Source organism: Ascaphus truei, chromosome 7 (assembly GCF_040206685.1).
Source record: "Ascaphus truei isolate aAscTru1 chromosome 7, aAscTru1.hap1, whole genome shotgun sequence".
NCBI classification, from domain to species: Eukaryota; Metazoa; Chordata; class Amphibia; order Anura; family Ascaphidae; genus Ascaphus; species Ascaphus truei.
The window spans coordinates 115354077-115380006 of NC_134489.1; the positions used below are offsets into that span (position 1 = coordinate 115354077).

Sequence of the window (25930 nt, forward strand, 5' to 3'; positions counted from 1 at the left end):
GAGATCCATTTTTTAATTTTTTCAAATAGCGGTGGATAATGACTCTTATAGAGATCCCGGAATGTTTTTGTTATTTTGATTCCTAGATATTTAATATTGTTGGAGCGCCACTTATATTTGAACTTAGACTGTAAGAGCTTCATTTCCGGTATTGGAAGATTCAAGTTCAAGACTTCAGATTTATCATTATTAATTTTATACCCGGAAATTTTGCTAAATTGGTTTAATTTATGTTGGAGGTTAGGCAATGATATCAATGGGTTAGCCAATGAGAGAATAATGTCATCCGCAAAGAGAGATATTTTATAATTAATCTCGCCTTTTTTGATTCCTTGGATATTTATACCATCTCTGTTTGTGGATGCCAGTGGCTCAATTGATAATGCAAAGAGAAGCGGAGAAAGGGGGCAACCCTGTCTGGTTCCGTTTTGGATCATAATAGGAGTCGAGTCTCCCCCTGGAATTTTAACATAGGCAGTGGGCGTCCTGTACAGAGCTCTAACGCCCTCCAGGTAGGGGCCTGAAAATCCGAATTTTAACATTGTTTGATCCAAGAAAGCCCACTTTATTCTATCGAATGCTTTTTCTGCGTCTAAACTCAGTAGAATAGCCTCTGTGTCGGTCAGGTGCACATGGTCTATGATGTTTAATACTTTTTTGGTATTATTTGAGGCTTGCCTATCTTGGACAAAGCCCACTTGGTCTTTGTGTATTAGTCTCGGCAGAATCGGCGACAATCTGTTCGCGTGGATTTTACTATAAATTTTCAAATCCGAGTTTAGCAACAAGATGGGCCTATAGCTTCCATATTGGAGAGGGTCCCTTCCCTCCTTGTGTATTATGGCTAGGTTAGCCATAGACATTGAAGAAGGTATGGGGGCCCCCTCCAGAAATGAAATGAATGTCTCGAGAACATATGGGGAGAGCACCTTCTTGAATTTTTTATAGTATAGATTTGAGAAGCCACCTGGGCCTGGAGTTTTATTTGCTTTTAATGACTTTATAGCAACCGACAGTTCCTCTTGGGAAATTGTTTGTTCAATATATGTGATTCTTCCTCTGTCAGTCAGTAAGCAGCTTTTCTCTAGATACTCCGCTATTGCCTCAGATCATGTACAGCCAGCCTGATTTGAGTGTAGATTATATAATTTCGTATAGAAATTCGAGAATTCCTGTGCAATTTCTTTTTCATTATATGTGATTGGCCCTGCTTTTGTTCGGATTAGTGGGATTTGAGATTTAACTCTCAGACCTCTAAGTTTGCTGGCCAATAATCTATCTGCTTTGTTTCCTTTGTCATAATATCTTTGGTCGGTCCAACTTATTGCTCTCTCTACCTCGTCAATTTGGATTTGTTTTAAGTCCATTCTAGTTTTTTCTAGCGATTTAAGGAGTTTTTTTGAAGGTTTATCTTTATGTGGTTTCTCTAAGGAAACAAATTTTTCAGATATTTCCTTATATTGATTTTGGTTCTCTTTTTTTTTGTATGCTGCAATGGATATCAGCTCTCCTCTAATCGATGCTTTGTGTGCCTCCCATAAAACAGCTGGTGAGGACACAGAGTCTTTGTTGAGTTCAAAATACTCTGATCATTTTTGCTTGATCGTCCTCTCTATCTCTTGCGAATTTAACAGAGAGTCGTTCAGTTTCCACGAATATCTGCTATGTTTTTGGAATGGTAGAGAAAGCACTAGTTCAATGGGGGTGTGGTCAGACTATGATATAGATCCTATATTAGACTGGACGGATGCCTGGAGAATATTTTTAGTACCCAGGAAATAGTCAATCCTCGAGTAGGTCTGATGTGGGGCTGAGTAGAAAGTGTAATCCCTCTGTCCCTGGTGCTGAGATCTCCATATGTCTGTAAGTGCGATTTTTTTTATTATTTCTCTAAATTTCTTAGAGTATTTTTGAGTCTGTCTAGACTGGATTGCCCCAGGAATTAAGTTTTGTCCAAGTCCGGAGTGTGAACTATATTCATATCTCCTGCCACGAGTAAAGAAGATAATGCCTCCTGATCTAGTGTCTCCAAGACTCCCTCTAGGAAATCTGACTGGGATTCATTGGGGGCACAAATGTTGAGGAGTGCTACCTTGGTTCCCGATAAGGATCCTTTCACTAATAGGTATCTGCCTTCTGGGTCCGCCTGCACCTCTTCGACCGCGAACGGCATGTTATTTTTAAATAGGTTAGCCACTCCTCTTTTTTTTGTTTTGGCCGATGCAAAATATGCCTGGGTATATGTTTGTTTAACCGTGTTTGGCGGTGTGTTTGAATTAAAATGCGTCTCTTGGCAGGGAAACAGCTGACTTGCGTCACATGCTGTGGTCATGCACGAAGGTGGTCCCGATTTGGGAAGAAATCAGAGAATAGTTGCAGAGGATGCTCGGCTTAAAGATCCCCCTGGACCTGTGGCTGTTCTTGCTGGGCAGACAGGTTCGGGGACTATCGAAAACAACACATACTGTAAATTGATAACACATTTGGCAACTGCCCCCAGGTGCGAGATCGCAGCATTGTGGAAACAAGCGGATTTACCAATTTTCCCCAAAATCAGGAACAGGATTTGGCATGTGTGCCGGATGGAGCAATTGATGAGTTTAGTCAACGACTCCGGCCCTAATTTTGTAAAAGTCTGGTCGCCTTGGTTGGCCCAGACAGACATCCCGCGGGTACATGTCAACACAATTTTGCAGTGATAGAAAGAAATGCGTTCTCCAGTAACCAGCAGGGTCCACGACCCCATATCAACAGTACAGTTAGGGAGACTGGTGCGAGAATGACACCACACGGATTAGAGCCAGGCACTTAAGGAAATGCACACAGCAGGAGGCCGAATTCAGGAGAAGTACAGAGAGGAGCACCCTTCCAGCCACCCCCACCCCTAATACCACGTCGTCCTGTCTCCCCGTCAGTCTTGTCTGTCCTGTCAGTCACGTGAGTCTTATTGTTCTTTGAATTCTACACCATAGGGTGCATACGCTTTGGCTTATGGATTGTGTTACCATGGTTGTAATGTATAACCCAATAAAATCAAAGTTATAAAAAAAAAAATGCGTCTCTTGGAGAAACAGGATATCCCCTTTTGTCTTTTTGAATTCTTGTAGGGCTAGTCTCCTTTTAGGTATATATATATTTTTAATCTTACATTGTGTTTAATTATATCTTAATGAAATAAAATGTCATTATTTTTGATCTAATATTCCGATCTATACTGGTCATTTGACCGACTTACAGAGAAACTATCTAGAAGACCATTGTTGTCTGATATAATCAGTCCTAGCATTGGGTGCAATGATGTGGGGAATCGTTGGATCCTTCTTGGGTCTACTCTGTACTACTTCTCTGTATTTACCAAGATGACTGGAAGTGTCTGGTTTCTATGGAGCTGCACTAATCACAAGGATTTTTACTATATACATTTACTCACTATTTTGCACTGATAGTTATTACTCCTTTTTCACTTTAACTCACCCACTTATTAGTGATATTTGCACTTGATTTGTTTCTGGCCTCTGTAATGGGCTGGCTGTGCCTATCTTGTGAGGGGTACACACCCCTTTTGCATATCCCTAGCACTAATGTCTGTTAAAGGTACAGTAATAGCAGCACATCTTAGCATGAAGACGGCACATAACGCCTCATTAGGGAGCTTTTATGAGCCCTGTGAGCACTTAATGTGCTAAGTTAAGGAAGGGTCATAAAAGAAAAGGATTTCCCAGCGCGTGGTTCCACTTTAACTCCGGGACACATGAAAACAAAAAGGAAAAACCACAATCAGAAGTATTTAAAATACAATAAAAAACCTTGATTGAACTTGATAGGAATTACACTTACATGAAATAATGTCTCTTCAATAGGGATAGGGGAGACTTCCTGGTGATACCTCAAAATCGGAGAAAAAACCAGATATAGTGTAACGCCATTTTATTAACAAATACTTAAAAAAGAGATTGAAAACTCACTCCATTGTCACTGAGGAAGCCAAGGGCGAAACCGGGTTGACAAAGTTTGGGCATCATAGGCCACCATATTGAGGAAATTGCAGCTTCATCCAGTCTGGAGGCAGCACTGAAGCTGCAGCAAGGAGAACAGCTGAGGGAAAGACCTGGTCTGTGCACAAGCACCAGGAAATCACCCAATGCTGGTATATCCCTGCAAAGAACCACTCTGACTGCGGGAGCAGGATCCACACTGACAACCAGGGACTCTGGAGGACGGCTTGTGGATTCTGGATGCATCCTTCGCAATGCCTTAAACTGCTGGCTGTTTGTGAGTTTTCAATCTCTTTTTTAAGTATTTGAGGGGAAACTTACAGAGACAGCAGGAGAGGGAATAAGTGCTGTAGATGGGTGTTAAATGAAAAGGTTAAAGACATACAGGTTAACACTATTTAAAGGGGAAGAGATGGCAGGGAGGCATAGGTGAGATCAGGTGTGGATGTCTGGCTTCAGGCTAGAGATCCCAAGCAGCAGGAAGGAGGAGATAGAGGGTGTGAATAGAGGATTTGTGGGGGTGTTTTTTATTGAGGAGTAAAGAAGATGGAGATATATGAATAGAGTTGGAGACATGGGGCTGGTAGAAAGAAATGTGTATTTTGAAAAGAAGCGAGGTCAGAGCAAATATAAATAGTAGCAGCAGCATGGCAGCAGTAGTTTAGTGCTGAGATCTGTGGTCTGGGATAGAAAATGTCCACCTTTCCAGTGTACAGTAGTTCACATCCAGGATTGAGGGTCCGTAGGTGTTCTGTAGTCCCCTTGTCTTCCTCCTGTTGTACTCCCTGTTAAACTCGACCATGCCACTTAAAACTGGGCCACTTTGAATCTTGGGCTGCTTTTCACAGCTAGGGCTGCTCTGGTTGCTCTTATAATGACCCATTAAGTCACCTGACAGAATTTATTTCAGCCCAACCACCTTAATTAGCACATGTGAGGCATATTAACACAGATGGTTTTTTCAACAGGGTCTTGTTTTTGTCATGTTAAGTTTAAGTTGGCGGAGGGCCATCTAGGATGATATCGCAGAAAGACATTCAGAAAGTTTGGTCTGTACATCAGGTGTAAGGTCAGGGGTTGATAAGTAACTTTGTGTGTCGTCAGCATAGAGGTGATATTTAAACCCAAGGGATGTGATTAGGTCACCTAGAGAAAGTGTGTACAGAGAAAAGAGAAGTGGTCCCAGGACAGAACCCTGCGGCGCCCCCACAGAGAGATCTATGGAGGAGGAGAAGGTGTTAGCAGAAGACACACTGAAAGTACGATGGGAGAGGTAAGAGGAGATCCAGGATAAAGCTTTGTTACGAATACCAAGAGTATGGAGAATGTGAAGGAGAAGAGGGTGGTCCACAGTGTCAAATGCTGCAGAGAGGTTGAGTAATATGAGCAGAGTGTAATGACCTCTTTCTTTGGCAGCATGGAGGTCATTAGTTATTTTAGTGAGGGCTGTTTCAGTCGAGTGAGCAGTGCGGAAGCCAGATTGTAGAGGGTCTAGGAGAGAATGGGTGTTGAGAAAGTGGAGCAAGCGAGAGAATACAAGACGTTCAAGGAGTTTGGAGGCAAAAGGCAGGAGGGAGACAGGTCGATAGTTAAAAAGACAGGTAGGGTCAAGCTTGCTGTTTTTGAGTAATGGTATAATGGTTGCAATTGCCATTAGATAGTGAGGCATTTAAAGTGAGGTTTTTAAGTATACCTTGTTCATTTATGTAACTGTACTTGTAACCATGTATTATTTGTTTTACTCTGTGCCCAGGACATACTTGAAAACGAGAGGTAACTCTCAATGTATTAATTCCTGGTAAAATATTTTATAAATAAATAAATAAATGTTTGAAGGAAGAAGAAAAGGTACCAGCATAGAGGGAGGTGTTAAATATGTGTGTGAGCATAGGGGTTATAGTAGGACCAAACACAAGGAGGGGAAAAGGGGAAGTGGAGGGGGAAGGAATACCCTCGCTACTGCTTGCTGGATGTGGCTATGTGGAGGTGCTACTATCAGGGGTAATGTCAAATAGAAAAAACAGAGAGAGGTAGAACCCCAAGGAGAGCACTCTACCAATGTGTAGCCAAAATGTATCAGAACCTAGTAAGGTGGGTGAGTGATGAATTAATTAAAACCAGAAACTTTAATTGAGTCTTAACTCTAAATATAAAATAATATGGGGAACACTATAGGTCAAGTAATATACTAATGATAGCCAGTGTACAGTGAATTAATATTAAAAATGAGCAAAGCAGACCACAATAAACTCTGTACTGTAAACCCAGAGTCTGGGATATGGCCGCACGATAACACTATTGGTGTAGAGTAGATCCAAAGGATGGTTATAGGTCAAAACAGGTAACGGTAAGTGTCTAGTTTGTACTATGTCGTATGGCATAAATCAGCATGTCGATATCAACGCTGACTGTAGCAGTATACAGGTATAGCTGGTTACTTGTACAGGTTAGTGGTATTGTACCTATATCAGTAACACAGCACACAGAATCAGTTATCTGTGTAAATAATGCCAAAAGCCGTGCCTGTTGGTGGTGGATCTCTATGTACAAAAGCCACTTGATGTTAGTATGGTGCGTGAGTATTGTACACACAAGTTAGTGGTATTGTACCTATATCGCTAGCACAGCCCACAGAGTCAGTTATCTGTGTAAACAATGCCAAAAAGCCGTGCCTGTTTATGGTGGTTCTCTGTAAGTATAAGCCACCTGGTGTTAGTGCGGTGCGTGAGTGTTGTACACACACATACACGTAGCAGTATACAGGTATAGCTGGTTACTTATACAGGTTGGTGGTATTGTACCTATATCAGTAACACAGCACACAGAGTCAGTTTATCTGTGTAATTAATGCCAAAAGCCGTGCCTGTTGGTGGTGGATCTCTATGTACAAAAACCACTGATGTTAGTATGGTGCGTGAGTATTGTACACACAAGTTAGTGGTATTGTGCCTATATCGGTAACACAGCCCACAGAGTCAGTTATCTGTGTAAACAATGCCAAAAGCCGTGCCTGTTCATGGTGGTTCTCTATATGTATAAGCCACTTGGTGTTAGTGCGGTGCGTGAGTGTTGTACACACACATACACACCATATCAGTGTCAGTATTAATCTAAAACAGTGCACAAGTAGTGCCTGTTAACATGGAGTGGAATCACGCAATGCTTTGCTCATAACACACCAGACATACCTCCTATGTGGGGGGCTGGGCGCCTTTGGCCTCGGTGCGTCTGGTGATAGCTAAAAGTTAAGTTGATACCATCGGTGGCACAGCCATGCAGCTGAAGCTACTGGGTGCAGGAGGCGCTCCGACCGCCAGCGCATATCCCGCCCCTTTGACGCGATGACGTCATAACCTGTCAAAGGGGCGGGATATGCGCTGGCGGTCGGAGCGCCTCCTGCACCCACAATCCATGTTAACAGGCACTACTTGTGCACTGTTTTAGATTAATACTGACACTGATATGGTGTATATGTGTGTGTACAACACTCACGCACCGCACTAACACCAAGTGGCTTATACATATAGAGAACCACCATAAACAGGCACGGCTTTTGGCATTGTTTACACAGATAACTGACTCTGTGGGCTGTGTTACCGATATAGGCACAATACCACTAACTTGTGTGTACAATACTCACGCACCATACTAACATCAGTGGTTTTTGTACATAGAGATCCACCACCAACAGGCACGGCTTTTGGCATTAATTACACAGATAACTGACTCTGTGTGCTGTGTTACTGATATAGGTACAATACCACCAACCTGTACAAGTAACCAGCTATACCTGTATACTGCTACGTGTATGTGTGTGTACAACACTCACGCACCGCACTAACACCAGGTGGCTTATACTTACAGAGAACCACCATAAACAGGCACAGCTTTTTGGCATTGTTTACACAGATAACTGACTCTGTGGGCTGTGCTAGCGATATAGGTACAATACCACTAACTTGTGTGTAGAATACTCACGCACCATACTAACATCAAGTGGCTTTTGTACATAGAGATCCACCACCAACAGGCACGGCTTTTGGCATTATTTACACAGATAACTGATTCTGTGTGCTGTGTTACTGATATAGGTACAATACCACTAACCTGTACAAGTAACCAGCTATACCTGTATACTGCTACAGTCAGCGTTGATATCGACATGCTGATTTATACCATACGACATAGTACAAACTAGACACTTACCGTTACCTGTTTTGACCTATAACCATCCTTTGGATCTACTCTACACCAATAGTGTTATCGTGCGGCCATATCCCAGACTCTGGGTTTACAGTACAGAGTTTATTGTGGTCTGCTTTACTCATTTTTAATATTAATTCACTGTACACTGGCTATCATTAGTATATTACTTGACCTATAGTGTTCCCCATATTATTTTATATTTAGAGTTAAGACTCAATTAAAGTTTCTGGTTTTAATTAATTCATTACTCACCCACCTTACTAGGTTCTGATACATTTTGGCTACACATTGGTAGAGTGCTCTCCTTGGGGTTCTACCTCTCTCTGTTTTTTCCGGGTTATAGTAGGAGCAAGATGTTTTAGGAGATGGGAGGGAATGGGGTCAAGAGGGCAAGTGGTAGAGGGAGAAGAGGAGATCAGTAGTGATACATCCTCCTCTGTGACAGCGGAAAAAGAGTCAAGGAAGGCAGGAGGAGAGTTAAGAAGAGGTGTAGGATGGGAGGAAGAAACAGAGGGGATGTTCTGCCGTATGGATTCCACCTTTTCCTTAAAATAGTCAGCAAAGTCCTGAGGTGAGATGGTGGAATTTGGGTTTCTGTGTGTGCTGGTGGCTCTGTGTATTTGGGTTTCTGTGTGTGCTGGTGGCTCCGTGTATTTGGGTTTCTGTGTGTGCCGGTGGCTCTGTGTATTTGGGTTTCTGTGTGTGCCGGTGGCTCTGTGTATTTGGGTTTCTGTGTGTGCTGGTGGCTCTGTGTATTTGGGTTTCTGTGTGTGTGGTGGCTCTGTGTATTTGGGTTTCTGTGTGTGTGGTGGCTCTGTGTATTTGGGTTTCTGTGTGTGCCGGTGGCTCTGTGTATTTGGGTTTCTGTGTGTGCTGGTGGCTCTGTGTATTTGGGTTTCTGTGTGTGTGGTGGCTCTGTGTATTTGGGTTTCTGTGTGTGCCGGTGGCGCTGTGTATTTGGGTTTCTGTGTGTGCCGGTGGCTCTGTGTATTTGGGTTTCTGTGTGTGCCGGTGGCTCTGTGTATTTGGGTTTCTGTGTGTGCTGGTGGCTCTGTGTATTTGGGTTTCTGTGTGTGCCGGTGGCTCTGTGTATTTGGGTTTCTGTGTGTGCCGGTGGCTCTGTGTATTTGGGTTTCTGTGTGTGCTGGTGGCTCTGTGTATTTGGGTTTCTGTGTGTGTGGTGGCTCTGTGTATTTGGGTTTCTGTGTGTGCCGGTGGCGCTGTGTATTTGGGTTTCTGTGTGTGTGGTGGCTCTGTGTATTTGGGTTTCTGTGTGTGCTGGTGGCTCTGTGTATTTGGGTTTCTGTGTGTGCTGGTGGCTCTGTGTATTTGGATTTCTGTGTGTGTGGTGGCTCTGTGTATTTGGGTTTCTGTGTGTGCCTGTGGCTCTGTGTATTTGGGTTTCTGTGTGTGCTGGTGGCTCTGTGTATTTGGGTTTCTGTGTGTGCTGGTGGCTCTGTGTATTTGGGTTTCTTTGTGTGCTGCTGGCTCTGTGTATTTGGGTTTCTGTGTGTGTGCCGGTAGCTCTGTGTATTTGGGTTTCTGTGTGTGCTGGTGGCTCTGTGTATTTGGGTTTCTGTGTGTGCCGGTGGCTCTGTGTATTTGGGTTTCTTTGTGTGCTGCTGGCTCTGTGTATTTGGGTTTCTCTGTGTGTGCCGGTGGCTCTGTGTATTTGGGTTTCTGTGTGTGCCGGTGGCTCTGTGTATTTGGGTTTCTGTGTGTGCCGGTGGCTCTGTGTATTTGGGTTTCTGTGTGTGCTGGTGGCTCTGTGTATTTGGGTTTCTGTGTGTGTGGTGGCTCTGTGTATTTGGGTTTCTGTGTGTGCCGGTGGCGCTGTGTATTTGGGTTTCTGTGTGTGTGGTGGCTCTGTGTATTTGGGTTTCTGTGTGTGCTGGTGGCTCTGTGTATTTGGATTTCTGTGTGTGTGGTGGCTCTGTGTATTTGGGTTTCTGTGTGTGCCTGTGGCTCTGTGTATTTGGGTTTCTGTGTGTGCTGGTGGCTCTGTGTATTTGGGTTTCTGTGTGTGCTGGTGGCTCTGTGTATTTGGGTTTCTTTGTGTGCTGCTGGCTCTGTGTATTTGGGTTTCTGTGTGTGTGCCGGTAGCTCTGTGTATTTGGGTTTCTGTGTATGCTGGTGGCTCTGTGTATTTGGGTTTCTGTGTGTGCCGGTAGCTCTGTGTATTTGGGTTTCTGTGTGTGTGGTGGCTCTGTGTATTTGGGTTTCTGTGTATGTGGTGGCTCTGTGTATTTGGGTTTCTGTGTATGTTGGTGGCTCTGTGTATTTGGGTTTCTGTGTGTGTGGTGGCTCTGTGTATTTGGGTTTCTGTGTGTGCTGGTGGCTCTGTGTATTTGGGTTTCTGTGTGTGCCGGTGGCTCTGTGTATTTGGGTTTCTGTGTGTGCCAGTGGCTCTGTGTATTTGGGTTTCTGTGTATGTTGGTGGCTCTGTGTATTTGGGTTTCTGTGTGTGTGGTGGCTCTGTGTATTTGGGTTTCTGTGTGTGGTAGCTCTGTGTATTTGGGTTTCTGTGTGTGCTGGTGGCTCTGTGTATTTGGGTTTCTGTGTGTGCTGGTGGCTCTGTGTATTTGGGTTTCTTTGTGTGCTGCTGGCTCTGTGTATTTGGGTTTCTCTGTGTGTGCCGGTAGCTCTGTGTATTTGGGTTTCTGTGTATGCTGGTGGCTCTGTGTATTTGGGTTTCTGTGTGTGTGGTGGCTCTGTGTATTTGGGTTTCTGTGTGTGCCGGTGGCTCTGTGTATTTGGGTTTCTGTGTGTGCTGGTGGTTCTGTGTATTTTGGTTTCTGTGTGTGGTGGCTCTGTGTATTTGGGTTTCTGTGTGTGTTGGTAGCTCTGTGTATTTGGGTTTCTGTGTGTGTTGGTAGCTCTGTGTATTTGGGTTTCTGTGTGTGCTGGTGGTTCTGTGTATTTTGGTTTCTGTGTGTGCTGGTGGCTCTGTGTATTTGGGTTTCTGTGTGTGCTGGTGGCTCTGTGTATTTGGGTTTCTGTGTGTGCTGTTGGCTCTGTGTATTTGGGTTTCTGTGTGTGCTGGTGGCTCTATGTATTTGGGTTTCTGTGTGTGCCGGTGGCTCTGTGTATATTGGTTTCTGTGTGTGCTGGTGGCTCTGTATATTTGGGTTTCTGTGTGTGTTGGTAGCTCTGTATATTTGGGTTTCTGTGTGTGCTGGTGGCTCTGTGTATTTGGGTTTCTGTGTGTGCCGGTGGCTCTGTGTATTTGGGTTTTTGTGTGTGCCGGTGGCTCTGTGTATTTGTGTTTCTGTGTGTGTGGTGGCTCTGTGTATTTGGGTTTCTGTGTGTGCCAGTGGCTCTGTGTATTTGGGTTTCTGTGTGTGCCGGTGGCTCTATGCATTTAGGTTTCTGTGTTTGTTGGTGACTCTGTGTATTTGGGTTTCTGTGTGTGGTGGCTCTGTGTATATTGGTTTCTGTGTGTGTGGTGGCTCTGTGTATTTGGGTTTTTGTGTGTGTGGTAGTTCTGTGTATTTGGGTTTCTGTGTGTGTGGTGGCTCTGTGTATTTGGATTTCTGTGTGTTGGTAGTTCTGTGTATTTGGGTTTCTGTGTGTGTGTGCTGGTAGTTCTGTGTATTTGGGTTTCTGTGTGTGCTGCTGGCTGTGTGTATTTGGGTTTCTGTGTGTGTGGTGGCTCTGTGTATTTGGGTTTCTGTGTGTGTGTGCTGGTAGTTCTGTGTATTTGGGTTTCTGTGTGTGTGGTAGTTCTGTGTATTTGGGTTTCTGTGTGTGCTGGTAGTTCTGTGTATTTGGGTTTCTGTGTGTGCTGGTAGTTCTGTGTATTTAGGTTTCTGTGTTTGTTGGTGACTCTGTGTATTTGGGTTTCTGTGTGTGGTGGCTCTGTGTATTTGGGTTTCTGTGTGTGTGTGTGGTAGTTCTGTGTATTTGGGTTTCTGTGTGTGCCGGTAGTTCTGTGTATTTGGGTTTCTGTGTGTGCTGGTGGCTCTGTGTATATTGGTTTCTGTGTGTGCCGGTGGCTCTATGTATTTGGGTTTCTGTGTGTGGTGGCTCTATGTATTTGGGTTTCTGTGTGTGTTGGTGGCTCTGTGTATTTGGGTTTCTGTGTGTGCTGCTGGCTCTGTGTATTTGGGTTTCTGTGTGTGTTGGTGGCTCTGTGTATTTGGGTTTCTGTGTGTGCCGGTGGCTCTGTGTATTTGGGGTTCTGTGTGTGTGTGCTGGTAGTTCTGTGTATTTGGGTTTCTGTGTGTGTGGTAGTTCTGTGTATTTGGGTTTCTGTGTGTGCTGGTAGTTCTGTGTATTTGGGTTTCTGTGTGTGCTGGTAGTTCTGTGTATTTAGGTTTCTGTGTTTGTTGGTGACTCTGTGTATTTGGGTTTCTGTGTGTGGTGGCTCTGTGTATTTGGGTTTCTGTGTGTGTGTGTGGTAGTTCTGTGTATTTGGGTTTCTGTGTGTGCCGGTAGTTCTGTGTATTTGGGTTTCTGTGTGTGCTGGTGGCTCTGTGTATATTGGTTTCTGTGTGTGCCGGTGGCTCTATGTATTTGGGTTTCTGTGTGTGGTGGCTCTATGTATTTGGGTTTCTGTGTGTGCCGGTGGCTCTGTGTATTTGGGTTTCTGTGTGTGCCGGTGGCTCTGTGTATTTGGGTTTCTGTGTGTGCCGGTGGCTCTGTGTATTTGGGTTTCTGTGTGTGCCGGTGGCTCTGTGTATTTGGGTTTCTGTGTGTGCCGGTGGCTCTGTGTATTTGGGTTTCTGTGTGTGTCGTGGCTCTGTGTATTTGGGTTTCTGTGTGTGTCGTGGCTCTGTGTATTTGGGTTTCTGTGTGTGCCGGTAGTTCTGTGTATTTGGGTTTCTGTGTGTGCTGGTGGCTCTGTGTATTTGGGTTTTTGTGTGTGCCGGTGGCTCTGTGTATTTGGGTTTCTGTGTGTGTTGGTAGCTCTGTGTATTTGAGTTTCTGTGTGTGCCGGTAGCTCTGTGTATTTGGGTTTCTGTGTGTGCTGTTGGCTCTGTGTATTTGGGTTTCTGTGTGTGCCGGTGGCTCTGTGTATTTGGGTTTCTGTGTTTGTTGGTGACTCTGTGTATTTGGGTTTCTGTGTGTGGTGGCTCTGTGTATATTGGTTTCTGTGTGTGTGGTGGCTCTGTGTATTTGGGTTTCTGTGTGTGTGGTAGTTCTGTGTATTTGGGTTTCTGTGTGTGTGGTGGCTCTGTGTATTTGGGTTTCTGTGTGTTGGTAGTTCTGTGTATTTGGGTTTCTGTGTGTGTGGTGGCTCTGTGTATTTGGGTTTCTGTGTGTGTGGTGGCTCTGTGTATTTGGGTTTCTGTGTGTGCCGGTGGCTCTGTGTATTTGGGTTTCTGTGTGTGTGGTAGTTCTGTGTATTTGGGTTTCTGTGTGTGTGGTAGTTCTGTGTATTTGGGTTTCTGTGTGTTCTGGTAGTTCTGTGTATTTGGGTTTCTGTGTGTGTCGTGGCTCTGTGTATTTGGGTTTCTGTGTGTGCCGGTAGTTCTGTGTATTTGGGTTTCTGTGTGTGCTGGTGGCTCTGTGTATTTGGGTTTCTGTGTGTGCCGGTGGCTCTGTGTATTTGGGTTTCTGTGTGTGCTGGTGGCTCTGTGTATTTGGGTTTCTGTGTGTGCCGGTGGCTCTGTGTATTTGGGTTTCTGTGTGTGCTGGTGGCTCTGTGTATTTGGGTTTCTGTGTGTGCTGGTGGCTCCGTGTATTTGGGTTTCTGTGTGTGTGGTGGCTCTGTGTATTTGGGTTTCTGTGTGTGTTGGTAGCTCTGTGTATTTGGGTTTCTGTGTGTGTGGTGGCTCTGTGTATTTGGGTTTCTGTGTGTGCCGGTGGCTCTGTGTATTTGGGTTTCTGTGTGTGTGGTGGCTCTGTGTATTTGGGTTTCTGTGTGTGCCGGTAGCTCTGTGTATTTGGATTTCTGTGTGTGCCGGTGGTTCTGTGTATTTGGGTTTCTGTGTGTGCTGGTGGTTCTGTGTATTTGGGTTTCTGTGTGTGCTGGTGGCTCTGTGTATTTGGGTTTCTGTGTGTGCCGGTGGCTCTGTGTATTTGGGTTTCTGTGTGTGCCGGTGGCTCTGTGTATTTGGGTTTCTGTGTGTGCCGGTAGCTCTGTGTATTTGGGTTTCTGTGTGTGTGGTGGCTCTGTGTATTTGGGTTTCTGTGTTTACTGGTAGTTCTGTGTATTTGGGTTTCTGTGTGTGCCGGTGGCTCTGTGTATTTGGGTTTCTGTGTGTGCTGGTGGCTCTGTGTATTTGGGTTTCTGTGTGTGCCGGTGGCTCTGTGTATTTGGGTTTCTGTGTGTGTGGTGGCTCTGTGTATTTGGGTTTCTGTGTGTGTTGGTGGCTCTGTGTATTTGGGTTTCTGTGTGTGTGGTGGCTCTGTGTATTTGGGTTTCTGTGTGTGTGGTGGCTCTGTGTATTTGGGTTTCTGTGTGTGCTGCTGGCTCTGTGTATTTGGGTTTTTGTGTGTGCCGGTGGCTCTGTGTATTTGGGTTTCTGTGTTTGTTGGTGACTCTGTGTATTTGGGTTTCTGTGTGTGTGGTGGCTCTGTGTATTTGGGTTTCTGTGTGTGCTGGTGGCTCTGTGTATTTGGGTTTCTGTGTGTGCTGGTGGCTCTATGTATTTGGGTTTCTGTGTGTGCCGGTAGCTCTGTGTATTTGGGTTTCTGTGTGTGTGGTGGCTCTGTGTATATTGGTTTCTGTGTGTGTGGTGGCTCTGTGTATTTGGGTTTCTGTGTGTTGGTAGTTCTGTGTATTTGGGTTTCTGTGTGTGTGGTGGCTCTGTGTATTTGGGTTTCTGTGTGTGTGGTGGCTCTGTGTATTTGGGTTTCTGTGTGTGCCGGTGGCTCTGTGTATTTGGGTTTCTGTGTGTGTGGTAGTTCTGTGTATTTGGGTTTCTGTGTGTGTGGTAGTTCTGTGTATTTGGGTTTCTGTGTGTTCTGGTAGTTCTGTGTATTTGGGTTTCTGTGTGTGTCGTGGCTCTGTGTATTTGGGTTTCTGTGTGTGCCGGTAGTTCTGTGTATTTGGGTTTCTGTGTGTGCTGGTGGCTCTGTGTATTTGGGTTTCTGTGTGTGCCGGTGGCTCTGTGTATTTGGGTTTCTGTGTGTGCTGGTGGCTCTGTGTATTTGGGTTTCTGTGTGTGCTGGTGGCTCTGTGTATTTGGGTTTCTGTGTGTGCCGGTGGCTCTGTGTATTTGGGTTTCTGTGTGTGCTGGTGGCTCTGTGTATTTGGGTTTCTGTGTGTGCTGGTGGCTCCGTGTATTTGGGTTTCTGTGTGTGTGGTGGCTCTGTGTATTTGGGTTTCTGTGTGTGTTGGTAGCTCTGTGTATTTGGGTTTCTGTGTGTGTGGTGGCTCTGTGTATTTGGGTTTCTGTGTGTGCCGGTAGCTCTGTGTATTTGGATTTCTGTGTGTGCCGGTGGTTCTGTGTATTTGGGTTTCTGTGTGTGCTGGTGGTTCTGTGTATTTGGGTTTCTGTGTGTGCTGGTGGCTCTGTGTATTTGGGTTTCTGTGTGTGCCGGTGGCTCTGTGTATTTGTGTTTCTGTGTGTGCCGGTAGCTCTGTGTATTTGGGTTTCTGTGTGTGTGGTGGCTCTGTGTATTTGGGTTTCTGTGTTTACTGGTAGTTCTGTGTATTTGGGTTTCTGTGTGTGCTGGTGGCTCTATGTATTTGGGTTTCTGTGTGTGCCGGTGGCTCTGTGTATATTGGTTTCTGTGTGTGTTGGTGGCTCTGTATATTTGGGTTTCTGTGTGTGCCGGTAGCTCTGTGTATTTGGGTTTCTGTGTGTGCTGGTGGCTCTGTGTATTTGGGTTTCTGTGTGTGTGGTGGCTCTGTGTATTTGGGTTTCTGTGTGTGCCGGTGGTTCTGTGTATTTGGGTTTCTGTGTGTGCTGGTGGCTCTGTGTATTTGGGTTTCTGTGTGTGCCGGTGGCTCTGTGTATTTGGGTTTCTGTGTGTGTGGTGGCTCTGTGTATTTGGGTTTCTGTGTGTGCTGGTGGCTGTGTGTATTTGGGTTTCTGTGTGTGCTGGTGGCTCTGTGTATTTGGGTTTCTGTGTGTGGTGGCTCTGTGTATTTGGGTTTCTGTGTGTGCCGGTAGCTCTGTGTATTTGGGTTTCTGTGTGTGTGGTGGCTCTGTGTATTTGGGTTTCTGTGTGTGCCGGTAGCTCTGTGTATTTGGGTTTCTGTGTGTGTTGGTAGCTCTGTGTATTTGGGTTTCTGTGTGTGTGGTGGCTCTGTGTATTTGGGTTTCTGTGTGTGTGGTGGCTCTGTGTATTTGGGTTTCTGTGTGTGTGGTGGCTCTGTGTATTTGGGTTTCTGTGTGTGCCGGTGGCTCTGTGTATTTGGGTTTCTGTGTGTGCCGGTGGCTCTGTGTATTTGGGTTTCTGTGTGTGCTGGTGGCTCTGTGCATTTGGGTTTCTGTGTGTGTTGGTAGCTCTGTGTATTTGGGTTTCTGTGTGTGCCGGTGGCTCTGTGTATTTGGGTTTCTGTGTGTGCTGCTGGCTGTGTGTATTTGGGTTTCTGTGTGTGCTGGTGGCTCTGTGTATTTGGGTTTCTGTGTGTGTGGTGGTTCTGTGTATTTGGGTTTCTGCGTGTGCTGGTGGCTCTGTATATTTGGGTTTCTGCGTGTGCAGGTGGCTCTGTGTTTTTGGGTCTCTGTGTGTGCTGGTAGTTCTGTGTATTTGGGTTTCTGTGTGTGCCGGTGGCTCTGTGTATTTGGGTTTCTGTGTGTGTGGTAGTTCTGTGTATTTGGGTTTCTGTGTGTGTGGTGGCTCTGTGTATTTGGGTTTCTGTGTGTGCTGGTGGCTCTGTGTATTTGGGTTTCTGTGTGTTCTGGTGGTTCTGTGTATTTGGGTTTCTGTGTGTGCCGGTGGCTCTGTGTATTTGGGTTTCTGTGTGTGCCGGTGGCTCTATGTATTTGGGTTTCTGTGTGTTATGGTGGTTCTGTGTATTTGGGTTTCTGTGTGTGTGCCGGTGGCTCTGTGTATTTGGGTTTCTGTGTGTGCCGATGGCCCTGTGTATTTGGGTTTCTGTGTGTGCTGGTGGCTCTGTGTATTTGGGTTTCTGTGTGTTCTGGTGGTTCTGTGTATTTGGGTTTCTGTGTGTGTGGTGGCCCTGTGTATTTGGGTTTCTGTGTGTGTGGTGGCTCTGTGTATTTGGGTTTCTGTGTGTGTTGGTGGCTCTGTGTATTTGGGTTTCTGTGTGTGTTGGTGGTTCTGTGTATTTGGGTTTCTGTGTGTGCTGGTGGCTCTGTGTATTTGGGTTTCTGTGTGTGCCGGTGGCTCTGTGTATTTGGGTTTCTGTGTGTGTGGTGGCTCTGTGTATTTGGGTTTCTGTGTGTGTTGGTGGCTCTGTGTATTTGGGTTTCTGTGTGTGTTGGTGGTTCTGTGTATTTGGGTTTCTGTGTGTGCTGGTGGCTCTGTGTATTTGGGTTTCTGTGTGTGCTGGTGGCTCTGTGTATTTGGGTTTCTGTGTGTGTGGTGGCTCTGTGTATTTGGGTTTCTGTGTGTGCCGGTAGCTCCGTGTATTTGGGTTTCTGTGTGTGCTGGTGGCTCCGTGTATTTGGGTTTCTGTGTGTGTGGTGGCTCTGTGTATTTGGGTTTCTGTGTGTGTGGTGGCTCTGTGTATTTGGGTTTCTGTGTGTGCTGGTGGCTCTGTGTATTTGGGTTTCTGTGTGTGCTGGTGGCTCTGTGTATTTGGGTTTCTGTGTGTGCTGGTGGCTCTGTGTATTTGGGTTTCTGTGTGTGCTGGTGGCTCTGTGTATTTGGGTTTCTGTGTGTGCTGGTGGCTCTGTGTATTTGGGTTTCTGTGTGTGCTGGTGGCTCTGTGTATTTGGGTTTCTGTGTGTGCTGGTGGCTCTGTGTATTTGGGTTTCTGTGTGTGCCGGTAGCTCCGTGTATTTGGGTTTCTGTGTGTGCTGGTGGCTCTGTGTATTTGGGTTTCTGTGTGTGTGTGCTGGTGGCTCTGTGTATTTGGGTTTCTGTGTGTGCCGGTGGCTCTGTGTATTTGGGTTTCTGTGTGTGCCGGTGGTTCTGTGTATTTGGGTTTCTGTGTGTGCCAGTAGCTCTGTGTATTTGGGTTTCTGTGTGTGCCGGTGGTTCTGTGTATTTGGGTTTCTGTGTGTGCCGGTAGCTCTGTGTATTTGGGTTTCTGTGTGTGTGGTGGCTCTGTGTATTTGGGTTTCTGTGTGTGCCGGTAGCTCTGTGTATTTGGGTTTCTGTGTGTGTGCCGGTGGCTCTGTGTATTTGGGTTTCTGTGTGTGCCGGTGGTTCTGTGTATTTGGGTTTCTGTGTGTGCCGGTAGCTCTGTGTATTTGGGTTTCTGTGTGTGCCGGTGGTTCTGTGTATTTGGGTTTCTGTGTGTGCCGGTAGTTCTGTGTATTTGGGTTTCTGTGTTTACTGGTAGTTCTGTGTATTTGGGTTTCTGTGTGTGCCGGTAGCTCTGTGTATTTGGGTTTCTGTGTGTGCCGGTGGTTCTGTGTATTTGGGTTTCTGTGTGTGCCGGTAGCTCTGTGTATTTGGGTTTCTGTGTGTGTGGTGGCTCTGTGTATTTGGGTTTCTGTGTGTGCCGGTAGCTCTGTGTATTTGGGTTTCTGTGTGTGCCGGTGGCTCTGTGTATTTGGGTTTCTGTGTGTGCCAGTAGCTCTGTGTATTTGGGTTTCTGTGTGTGCTGGTGGCTCTGTGTATTTGGGTTTCTGTGTGTTCTGGTGGTTCTGTGTATTTGGGTTTCTGTGTGTGCTGGTGGCTCTGTGTATTTGGGTTTCTGTGTGTGTGGTGGCTCTGTGTATTTGGGTTTCTGTGTGTGCCGGTAGTTCTGTGTATTTGGGTTTCTGTGTGTGCTGGTGGTTCTGTGTATTTGGGTTTCTGTGTGTGCTGGTGGCTCTGTGTATTTGGGTTTCTGTGTGTGCCGGTAGCTCTGTGTATTTGGGTTTCTGTGTGTGCCGGTAGCTCTGTGTATTTGGGTTTCTGTGTGTGTTGGTAGCTCTGTGTATTTGGGTTTCTGTGTGTGCCGGTGGCTCTGTGTATTTGGGTTTCTGTGTGTGCCGGTAGTTCTGTGTATTTGGGTTTCTGTGTGTGCCGGTAGCTCTGTGTATTTGGGTTTCTGTGTGTGCCGGTGGTTCTGTGTATTTGGGTTTCTGTGTGTGCCGGTAGCTCTGTGTATTTGGGTTTCTGTGTGTGCCGGTGGTTCTGTGTATTTGGGTTTCTGTGTGTGCCGGTAGTTCTGTGTATTTGGGTTTCTGTGTGTGCCGGTGGTTCTGTGTATTTGGGTTTCTGTGTGTGCCGGTAGCTCTGTGTATTTGGGTTTCTGTGTGTGCCGGTGGTTCTGTGTATTTGGGTTTCTGTGTGTGCCGGTAGCTCTGTGTATTTGGGTTTCTGTGTGTGCCGGTAGTTCTGTGTATTTGGGTTTCTGTGTGTGCCGGTGGTTCTGTGTATTTGGGTTTCTGTGTGTGCCGGTAGTTCTGTGTATTTGGGTTTCTGTGTGTGCCGGTAGTTCTGTGTATTTGGGTTTCTGTGTGTGCCGGTGGTTCTGTGTATTTGGGTTTCTGTGTGTGCCGGTAGTTCTGTGTATTTGGGTTTCTGTGTGTGCCGGTGGTTCTGTGTATTTGGGTTTCTGTGTGTGCCGGTAGCTCTGTGTATTTGGGTTTCTGTGTGTGCCGGTGGTTCTGTGTATTTGGGTTTCTGTGTGTGCCGGTAGTTCTGTGTATTTGGGTTTCTGTGTGTGCCGGTAGCTCTGTGTATTTGGGTTTCTGTGTGTGCCGGTGGTTCTGTGTATTTGGGTTTCTGTGTGTGCCGGTAGCTCTGTGTATTTGGGTTTCTGTGTGTGTCGTGGCTCTGTGTATTTGGGTTTCTGTGTGTGCCGGTAGTTCTGTGTATTTGGGTTTCTGTGTGTGCCGGTAGTTCTGTGTATTTGGGTTTCTGTGTGTGCCGGTAGTTCTGTGTATTTGGGTTTCTGTGTGTGCCGGTAGCTCTGTGTATTTGGGTTTCTGTGTGTGCCGGTGGTTCTGTGTATTTGTGTTTCTGTGTGTGTTGGTGGCTCTGTGTATTTGGGTTTCTGTGTGTGCTGGTGGCTCTGTGTATTTGGGTTTCTGTGTGTGCCGGTGGTTCTGTGTATTTGGGTTTCTGTGTGTGCCGGTAGCTCTGTGTATTTGGGTTTCTGTGTGTGCCGGTGGTTCTGTGTATTTGTGTTTCTGTGTGTGTTGGTGGCTCTGTGTATTTGGGTTTCTGTGTGTGCTGGTGGCTCTGTGTATTTGGGTTTCTGTGTGTGCCGGTGGTTCTGTGTATTTGGGTTTCTGTGTGTGCCGGTAGCTCTGTGTATTTGGGTTTCTGTGTGTGCCGGTGGTTCTGTGTATTTGGGTTTCTGTGTGTGCCGGTAGCTCTGTGTATTTGGGTTTCTGTGTGTGCCGGTGGTTCTGTGTATTTGGGTTTCTGTGTGTGCCGGTAGTTCTGTGTATTTGGGTTTCTGTGTGTGCCGGTAGCTCTGTGTATTTGGGTTTCTGTGTGTGCCGGTGGTTCTGTGTATTTGGGTTTCTGTGTGTGCCGGTAGCTCTGTGTATTTGGGTTTCTGTGTGTGCCGGTGGTTCTGTGTATTTGGGTTTCTGTGTGTGCCGGTAGTTCTGTGTATTTGGGTTTCTGTGTGTGCCGGTGGTTCTGTGTATTTGGGTTTCTGTGTGTGCCGGTAGTTCTGTGTATTTGGGTTTCTGTGTGTGCCGGTAGCTCTGTGTATTTGGGTTTCTGTGTGTGCCGGTGGTTCTGTGTATTTGGGTTTCTGTGTGTGCCGGTAGTTCTGTGTATTTGGGTTTCTGTGTGTGCCGGTAGCTCTGTGTATTTGGGTTTCTGTGTGTGCCGGTGGTTCTGTGTATTTGGGTTTCTGTGTGTGCCGGTAGCTCTGTGTATTTGGGTTTCTGTGTGTGTGGTGGCTCTGTGTATTTGGGTTTCTGTGTGTGCCGGTAGTTCTGTGTATTTGGGTTTCTGTGTGTGCCGGTGGCTCTGTGTATTTGGGTTTCTGTGTGTGCCGGTGGCTCTGTGTATTTGGGTTTCTGTGTGTGCCGGTAGCTCTGTGTATTTGGGTTTCTGTGTGTGTGGTAGCTCTGTGTATTTGGGTTTCTGTGTGTGTGGTGGCTCTGTGTATTTGGGTTTCTGTGTTCCTCCTCAGTGTATTGATACCCTTTGGGGTGGTTATATGGGGTAGTATGTGGAGTTATACGGGTGGTTATATCGAGCAATACGAGGAGTTATAAGGAGAGGTTAAATAGTGCAATAGGAGAAGTTATAAAGAGAAATAAAACAATATCTGAGTCAATGACTTTGTGGCTGCACCGTACTGACTGTGGGTTATGTGTATCGAGGTAAGGTGCGCCAATTCTGGGACAAATCAAGATGTAGCAGATGAATTAAAGTATCATTGCCTTGATACAGATGTCCTTGTTACATCTGCATATTACATCTCCCTGACACGCCAAAAAAGTTAACAAAACCACAGGATATTCTGCATGTGAGACATTAACAATACTTATCAATATCGGCAAGTTTTGCTGTTATTTTTCTCCATTTTCTGAGTCAAATAAACATACCCACATGTGCCCAAGAAATCTCACACAGACACTAACTGAGCAGTGAGGTTTGGCCACGCTGTGGGACACATATAGTAGCATAGGTTTGGCCACGCTGTGAATCACAGGACACAGATAGTAGCGGAGGTTTGGCCACGCTGTGGGACACAGATAGTAGTGGAGGTTTGGCCACGCTGTGGGACACAAATAGTAGCAGAGGTTTGGCCACGCTGTGGGATACAGGACACAGATAGTAGCAGAGGTTTGGCCACACTGTGGGACACAGATAGTAGCGGAGGTTTGGCCACGCTGTGGGACACAAATAGTAGCGGAGGTTTGGCCACGCTGTGGGACACAAATAGTAGCAGAGGTTTGGCCACACTGTGGGACACAGATAGTAGCGGAGGTTTGGCCACGCTGTGGGACACAAATAGTAGCGGAGGTTTGGCCACACTGTGGGACACAGGACACAGATAGTAGCAGAGGTTTGGCCACACTGTGGGACACAGATAGTAGCGGAGGTTTGGCCACGCTGTGGGACACAAATAGTAGCGGAGGTTTGGCCACACTGTGGGACACAGGACACAGATAGTAGCAGAGATTTGGCCACACTGTGGGACACAGATAGTAGCGGAGGTTTGGCCACGCTGTGGGACACAAATAGTAGCAGAGGTTTGGCCACGCTGTGGGACACAGATAGTAGCAGAGGTTTGGCCACGCTGCAGGACACAGATAGTAACAGAGGTTTGGCCACACTGTGGTACACAGATAGTAGCAGAGGTTTGGCCACACTGTGGGACATAGGACACAGATAGTAACGGAGGTTTGGCCACGCTGCAGGACACAGATAGTAATGGAGGTTTGGCCACGCTGTGGGACATAGGACACAGATAGTAACAGAGGTTTGGCCACGCTGCAGGACACAGATAATAACAGGTTTGGCCACGCTGCAGGACACAGATAGTAACAGAGGTTTGGCCACGCTGCAGGACACAGATAGTAACAGAGGTTTGGCCACGCTGCAGGACACAGATAATAACAGAGGTTTGGCCACGCTGCAGGACACAGATAATAACAGAGGTTTGGCCATGCTGCAGGACACAGATAATAACAGAGGTTTGGCCACGCTGCAGGACACAGATAGTAACAGAGGTTTGGCCACGCTGCAGGACACATATAGTAACAGAGGTTTGGCCACGCTGCAGGACACAGATAATAACAGAGGTTTGGCCACGCTGCAGGACACAGATAATAACGAGATTTGGCCACGCTGCAGGACACAGATAATAACAGAGGTTTGGCCACGCTGCAGGACACAGATAATAACCGAGGTTTGGCCACGCTGCAGGACACAGATAATAACAGAGGTTTGGCCACGCTGCAGGACACAGATAATAACAGAGGTTTGGCCACGCTGCAGGACACAGATAATAACAGAGGTTTGGCCACGCTGCAGGACACAGATAATAACAGAGGTTTGGCCACGCTGCAGGACACTTGCTGTTCGATGCTTCAGGTAGAAATATTCCTTACCAGTTGTTGGCCTTGCACGCCCCACGCTGCGTATTGTAAAACCGAATCTTCCACCTCCGGGGGGTTTAACTCCCAAACTTCCCTTAAAAACAGGAATTTGAATTAATTCAGAAAGACGGCGACATTCTACGTATTATACCGCGCAGAAACAGGCGGAAGTGCGCCTGTGCGTGCAAACGCCGCTGAATGAATGGCTTACCTTGTATAAATATTATAGATCACGTAAGAAGCCGTAAAGGAGAAGTGAAAAACCTGCAATAAAACAAGACGGAGAGTTGTATAAATATATTGCGCTTTCTGCAATTTGAGCATAAAATGGGCCCGTTTATGGCCAAAGGACTCAGACTCTGAAAGCCTTATAAAGGAATACAGTATCCCACATACACAATGATACACTGTGATCAGCCTTACACAGGAATACAGTATCCCACATACACAATGATACACTGTGATCAGCCTTACACAGGAATACAGTATCCCACATACACAATGATACACTGTGATCAGCCTTACACAGGAATACAGTATCCCACATACACAATGATACACTGTGATCAGCCTTACAAAGGAATACAGTATCCCACATACACAATGATACACTGTGATCAGCCTTACACAGGAATACAGTATCCCACATACACACTGATACACTGTGATCAGCCTTACACAGGAATACAGTATCCCACATACACAATGATACACTGTGATCAGCCTTACACAGGAATACAGTATCCCACATACACAATGATACACTGTGATCAGCCTTACACAGGAATACAGTATCCCACATACACAATGATACACTGTGATCAGCCTTACACAGGAATACAGTATCCCACATACACAATGATACACTGTGATCAGCCTTACAAAGGAATACAGTATCCCACATACACAATGATACACTGTGATCAGCCTTACAAAGGAATACAGTATCCCACATACACAATGATACACTGTGATCAGCCTTACACAGGAATACAGTATCCCACATACACAATGATACACTGTGATCAGCCTTACACAGGAATACAGTATCCCACATACACAATGATACAATGTGATCAGCCTTACACAGGAATACAGTATCCCACATACACAATGATACACTGTGATCAGCCTTACACAGGAATACAGTATCCCACATACACAATGATACACTGTGATCAGCCTTACAAAGGAATACAGTATCCCACATACACAATGATACACTGTGATCAGCCTTACACAGGAATACAGTATCCCACATACACAATGATACACTGTGATCAGCCTTACACAGGAATACAGTATCCCACATACACAATGATACACTGTGATCAGCCTTACACAGGAATACAGTATCCCACATACACAATGATACACTGTGATCAGCCTTACACAGGAATACAGTATCCCACATACACAATGATACACTGTGATCAGCCTTACACAGGAATACAGTATCCCACATACACAATGATACACTGTGATCAGCCTTACACAGGAATACAGTATCCCACATACACAATGATACACTGTGATCAGCCTTACACAGGGATACAGTATCCCACATACACAATGATACAATGTGATCAGCCTTACACAGGAATACAGTATCCCACATACACAATGATACACTGTGATCAGCCTTACACAGGAATACAGTATCCCACATACACAATGATACAATGTGATCAGCCTTACACAGGAATACAGTATCCCACATACACAATGATACAATGTGATCAGCCTTACACAGGAATACAGTATCCCACATACACAATGATACACTGTGATCAGCCTTACAAAGGAATACAGTATCCCACATACACAATGATACAATGTGATCAGCCTTACACAGGAATACAGTATCCCACATACACAATGATACACTGTGATCAGCCTTACACAGGAATACAGTATCCCACATACACAATGATACACTGTGATCAGCCTTACACAGGAATACAGTATCCCACATACACAATGATACACTGTGATCAGCCTTACACAGGAATACAGTATCCCACATACACAATGATACACTGTGATCAGCCTTACACAGGAATACAGTATCCCACATACACAATGATACACTGTGATCAGCCTTACACAGGAATACAGTATCCCACATACACAATGATACACTGTGATCAGCCTTACACAGGAATACAGTATCCCACATACACAATGATACACTGTGATCAGCCTTACACAGGAATACAGTATCCCACATACACAATGATACACTGTGATCAGCCTTACACAGGAATACAGTATCCCACATACACAATGATACACTGTGATCAGCCTTACACAGGAATACAGTATCCCACATACACAATGATACACTGTGATCAGCCTTACACAGGAATACAGTATCCCACATACACAATGATACAATGTGATCAGCCTTACACAGGAATACAGTATCCCACATACACAATGATACACTGTGATCAGCCTTACACAGGAATACAGTATCCCACATACACAATGATACACTGTGATCAGCCTTACACAGGAATACAGTATCCCACATACACAATGATACACTGTGATCAGCCTTACACAGGAATACAGTATCCCACATACACAATGATACACTGTGATCAGCCTTACACAGGAATACAGTATCCCACATACACAATGATACACTGTGATCAGCCTTACACAGGAATACAGTATCCCACATAC

At 45.7% G+C, this 25930-nt stretch overlaps 1 protein-coding gene across 1 annotated transcript in view; it reads right to left on the reverse strand.

Annotated features, from left to right (window-relative positions):
- The window catches only part of DPP10 (dipeptidyl peptidase like 10), a 511573-nt gene that overhangs the window by 120568 nt on the left and 365075 nt on the right, over positions 1–25930 (reverse strand). The window contains exons 6-7 of the mRNA XM_075610081.1: positions 23451–23503; positions 23252–23333 (exon numbers count right to left, since the gene is read on the reverse strand). Coding sequence (XP_075466196.1) covers positions 23252–23333; positions 23451–23503 — 135 coding nt within the window. The remainder of the gene's footprint in view (positions 1–23251; positions 23334–23450; positions 23504–25930) is intronic.